General features: G+C 49.8%; 1 protein-coding gene across 1 annotated transcript; it reads right to left on the minus strand.

The window, feature by feature from the left end:
- Positions 1-2,433: 2,433 nt before the first annotated feature.
- Positions 2,434-4,250, minus strand: LOC142071501 (uncharacterized). The gene is made up of 2 exons (XM_075126378.1): positions 3,364-4,250; positions 2,434-2,975 (listed from the first exon to the last, which is right to left on the minus strand). The coding sequence occupies exons 1-2, from the start codon at positions 3,941-3,943 to the stop codon at positions 2,434-2,436; spliced, it is 1,122 nt and encodes a 373-aa protein (XP_074982479.1). The 5' UTR covers positions 3,944-4,250.
- Between the last annotated feature and the right edge of the window lie 564 nt (positions 4,251-4,814).

Here is a 4,814-nt window from a genome sequence, read left to right on the forward strand (position 1 = left end):
GCCCGCTCAGGTAACCGTCACCCTATGTCTCCTGGGTGCTGGCAGACGCGGTACGGCTTTGCTGCACAGTAGCAGCAACCCCTTGCCTTCTGGCAGCAGACGGTGCAATACGATTGGTAGTCGTCCTCATCGTGTCCGAGGTGCTCCTGGCCGCGTCGGCTGGGAGCGCCTGGGCAGACATGGGCGCAGGGACTAAATTTGGAGTGACTTGACCAGGTCATTCTCTTTAGTCCTGCAGTCAGTCCTATTGAACCGTCTTATGGTGAGCAGGCAGGCGATACGGACTGCTAGCAGTCGTACTGTACCATCTTCTGCCAGGCAGGCAAGAGATGAGGATTGCTAGCAGTCGTATTGCACCATCTTCTGCCAGGCAGGCAAGAGATGGGGATGGCTAGCAGGCGTACTGTACCATCTTCTGCCAAGCAGCCATGAGATGTGGATGGCATGCAGTCCTTCTGCACCGTCTGCTGCCAGCCAAAGATGTAAAAGATAGATGGAGTGGGTCAAAACAAGAAATAGACCAGATTTGTTTTGTACTCATTTGCCTCCTCCCCTGTCTAGGGGACTCATTCCTCTAGGTCACACTGCAGTCACTCACAGAGAAGGTGCAGCGAGGTAAATCTAGCCATGTATCAATCAGAGGCCAGGCTAACCTCCTTGTTCCAATAACAACGATAACTTAGGTGCACCATTTCTTATTGGAACCCTCCGTGCAGTCCTGCCTGAAATACTCCTTGATGTACAGGCACCCCCTTTGTTGATTTTAGCTCCCTGAAGCCAACCCTGTAAGCCGTGTCGTCAGTCGCCCCTCCCTCCGTCAGAGCAACGGCAGACAATCGTTCCGCGCCTTTTTTCTGTGCGGACGCCATACCACGGCAAGCATGGAGCCCGCTCAGCTCACTTTGGCAATTAGGAGCACATTAACCACCACACGCATTATTCAGCAGTATATGCAGCACCAGAACATGGCAACGCGATACCGGGCGAGGAGGCGACGTCAGCGCGGTCCCGTGAGTGATCAGGACATGGACACAGATTTCTCTGAAAGCATGGGCCCTGACAATGCATGCATCATGGTGCTAATGGGGCAGGTTCATGCTGTGGAACGCCGATTCTGGGCTCGGGAAACAAGCACAGACTGGTGGGACCGCATAGTGTTGCAGGTCTGGGACGATTCCCAGTGGCTACGAAACTTTCGCATGCGTAAGGGCACTTTCATGGAACTTTGTGACTTGCTTTCCCCTGTCCTGAAGCGCATGAATACCAAGATGAGAGCAGCCCTCACAGTTGAGAAGCGAGTGGCGATAGCCCTGTGGAAGCTTGCAACGCCAGACAGCTACCGGTCAGTTGGGAATCAATTTGGAGTGGGCAAATCTACTGTGGGGGCTGCTGTGATGCAAGTAGCCCACGCAATCAAAGATCTGCTGATATCAAGGGTAGTGACCCTGGGAAATGTGCAGGTCATAGTGGATGGCTTTGCTGCAATGGGATTCCCTAACTGTGGTGGGGCTATAGATGGAACCCATATCCCTATCTTGGCACCGGAGCACCAAGCCGCCGAGTACATAAACCGCAAGGGGTACTTTTCGATAGTGCTGCAAGCTCTGGTGGATCACAAGGGACGTTTCACCAACATCAACGTGGGATGGCCGGGAAAGGTGCATGATGCTCGCATCTTCAGGAACTCTGGTCTGTTTCAAAAGCTGCAGGAAGGGACTTTATTCCCAGACCAGAAAATAACTGTTGGGGATGTTGAAATGCCTATATGTATCCTTGGGGACCCAGCCTACCCCTTAATGCCATGGCTCATGAAGCCATACACAGGCAGCCTGGACAGTGGTCAGGAGCTGTTCAACTACAGGCTGAGCAAGTGCAGAATGGTGGTAGAATGTGCATTTGGACGTTTAAAGGCGCGCTGGCGCAGTTTATTGACTCGCTTAGACCTCAGCGAAACCAATATTCCCACTGTTATTACTGCTTGCTGTGTGCTCCACAATATCTGTGAGAGTAAGGGGGAGACGTTTATGGCGGGGTGGGAGGTTGAGGCAAATCGCCTGGCTGCTGGTTACGCGCAGCCAGACACCAGGGCGGTTAGAAGAGCACAGGAGGGCGCGGTACGCATCAGAGAAGCTTTGAAAAACAGTTTCATGACTGGCCAGGCTACGGTGTAAAAGTTCTGTTTGTTTCTCCTTGATGAACCCCCCCGCCCCTTGGTTCACTCTACTTCCCTGTAAGCTAACCACCCTCCCCTCCTCCCTTTAATCATTGCTTGCAGAGCCAATAAAGTCATTGCTGCTTCACAGTCATGCATTCGTTATTCATTCATCACACAAATAGGGGGATGACTACCAAGGTATCCCAGGAGGGGTGGTGGAGGAGGGAAGGAAAATGCCACACAGCACTTTAAGCACAGCACTTTAAAAGTTTACAACTTTAAAATTTATTGAATGACAGCCTTCTTTTTTTTGGGCAATCCTCTGTGGGGGAGTGGCTGGTTGGCCGGAGGCCTCCCCACCGTGTTCTTGGGCGTCTGGGTGTGGAGGCTATGGAACTTGGGGAGGAGGGCGGTTGGTTACAGAGGGGCTGCAGTGGCAGTCTGTGCTCCAGCTGCCTTTGCTGCAGCTCAACCATACACTGGAGCATACTGGTTTGGTCCTGCAGCAGCCTCAGCATTGAATCCTGCCTCCTCTCATCACGCTGCCGCCACCTTTGAGCTTCAGCCCTGTCTTCAGCCCGCCACTTACTCTCTTCAGCCCGCCACTTACTCTCTTCAGCCCTCCACCTCTCCTCCCGGTCATTTTGTGCTTTCCTGCACTCTGACATTATTTGCCTCCACGCATTCGTCTGTGCTCTGTCAGTGTGGGAGGACAGCATGAGCTCGGAGAACATTTCATCGCGAGTGCGTTTTTTTTTCTTTCTAAGCTTCACTAGCCTCTGGGAAGGAGAAGATCCTGTGATCATTGAAACACATGCAGCTGGTGGAGAAAAAAAAAGGGACAGCGGTATTTAAAAAGACACATTTTATAAAACAGTGGCTACACTCTTTCAGGGTAAACCTTGAAAGTTAACATTACATACATAGCACATGTGCTTTCGTTACAAGGTCGCATTTTGCCTCCTCCCACCGCGTGAACGGATTTTGGTTGAATGCCAGCAAACATACACTGCAATGCTTTGTTCTACAGTGATTCCCCAGTACGTGTTGCTGGCCTGGAGTGGTAAAGTGTCCTACCATGAAGGACGAAATAAGGCTGCCCTCCCCAGAAACCTTTTGCAAAGGCAGAACCGCAAATGCCAGGGCAAAGTAATCCTTTCACATGCTTGCTTTTAAACCATGTATAGCATTTTAAAAGGTACACTCACCAGAGGTCCCTTCTCCGCCTGCTGAGTCCAGGAGGCAGCCTTGGGTGGGTTCGGGGGGTACTGGCTCCAGGTCTAGGGTGAGAAACAGTTCCTGGCTGTCGGGAAAACCGGTTTCTCCGCTTGCTTGCTGTGAGCTATCTACAACCTCCTCCTCATCATCTTCTTCGTCCCCAAAACCTACTTCTGTATTGCCTCCATCTCCATTGAAGGAGTCAAACAACACGGCTGGGGTAGTGGTGGCTGAACCCCCTAAAATGGCATGCAGCTCATCATAGAAGCGGCATGTTTGGGGCTCTGACCCAGAGCGGCCGTTCGCCTCTCTGGTTTTCTGGTAGGCTTGCCTCAGCTCCTTCAGTTTCACGCGGCACTGCTTCGGGTCCCTGTTATGGCCTCTGTCCTTCATGCCCTGGGAGATTTTCAGAAAGGTTTTGGCATTTCGAAAACTGGAACGGAGTTCTGATAGCACGGATTCCTCTCCCCAAACAGCGATCAGATCCCGTACCTCCCGTTCAGTCCATGCTGGAGCTCTTTTGCGATTCTGGGACTCCATCATGGTCACCTCTGCTGATGAGCTCTGCATGGTCACCTGCAGCTTGCCACGCTGGCCAAACAGGAAATGAGATTCAAAAGTTCGCGGTTCTTTTCCTGTCTACCTGGCCAGTGCATCTGAGTTGAGAGCGCTGTCCAGAGCGGTCAGAATGGAGCACTCTGGGATAGCTCCCGGAGGCCAATACCATCGAATTGTGTCCACAGTACCCCAAATTCGAGCCGGCAACGTCGATTTAAGCGCTAATCCACTTGTCAGGGGTGGAGTAAGGAAATCGATTTTAAGAGCCCTTTAAGTCGAAATAAAGGGCTTCATTGTGTGGACGGGTGCAGGTTTAAATCGATTTAACGCTGCTAAATTCGATCTAAAGTCCTAGTGTAGACCAGGGCCAAGTTCTTTATTATATTTAGGCTGTATTGAAGCTATTTTGTTGACTAATTTCATTCAGGAACAAAGGTGACTGAAGTCTTTTTATGTTAGCTTAATGCTCTAATTAGAATAAGTTTTGGTTTTGTTAGCTGCAAAAAGGCAGGGTACTCTCATTCCTTTTACTATTATCTCATAATATAGCATATGAGAAACACAAGTCTTAAAGAGCATATAATAGAAATGATGGATTTGGCAAATAAGTGAGCCTAAGACCTACACGGCAGGGAAGAATAAGGAAGGAAAATAAATAGCTATAATAATACGATTACTTAAGTTAGGTCTCTATCTTGGTAGTATACTTACTATTAGGGTAAAACACATTCATATTTTGTAGGTGATGTTACACTAATGGCTCTTTAGATGTGATTTGACTGAGATGAGTGAGGAGGCTATGAAAACAGAATTTAGAGGGACATTTCAAGCCTACAGGGTAGCATGGAAGAAAGCATGAACCTTTAAGAATATTAAAAAAGGT

The sequence above is a fragment of the Caretta caretta genome, chromosome 1 (assembly GCF_965140235.1).
Source record: "Caretta caretta isolate rCarCar2 chromosome 1, rCarCar1.hap1, whole genome shotgun sequence".
Classification (NCBI taxonomy): domain Eukaryota; kingdom Metazoa; phylum Chordata; order Testudines; family Cheloniidae; genus Caretta; species Caretta caretta.

Bases quoted from the DNA above. Each gene is read 5' to 3' on its own strand.
- LOC142071501 (XM_075126378.1), bottom strand. From the start codon at position 3,943: ATGCAGAGCTCATCAGCAGAGGTGACCATGATGGAGTCCCAGAATCGC. The intron at 2,976-3,363 runs GTGAGTGTACCT...TTTCTCCACCAG, and splicing joins AGGCGGAGAAGGGACCTCTG to CTGCATGTGTTTCAATGATC.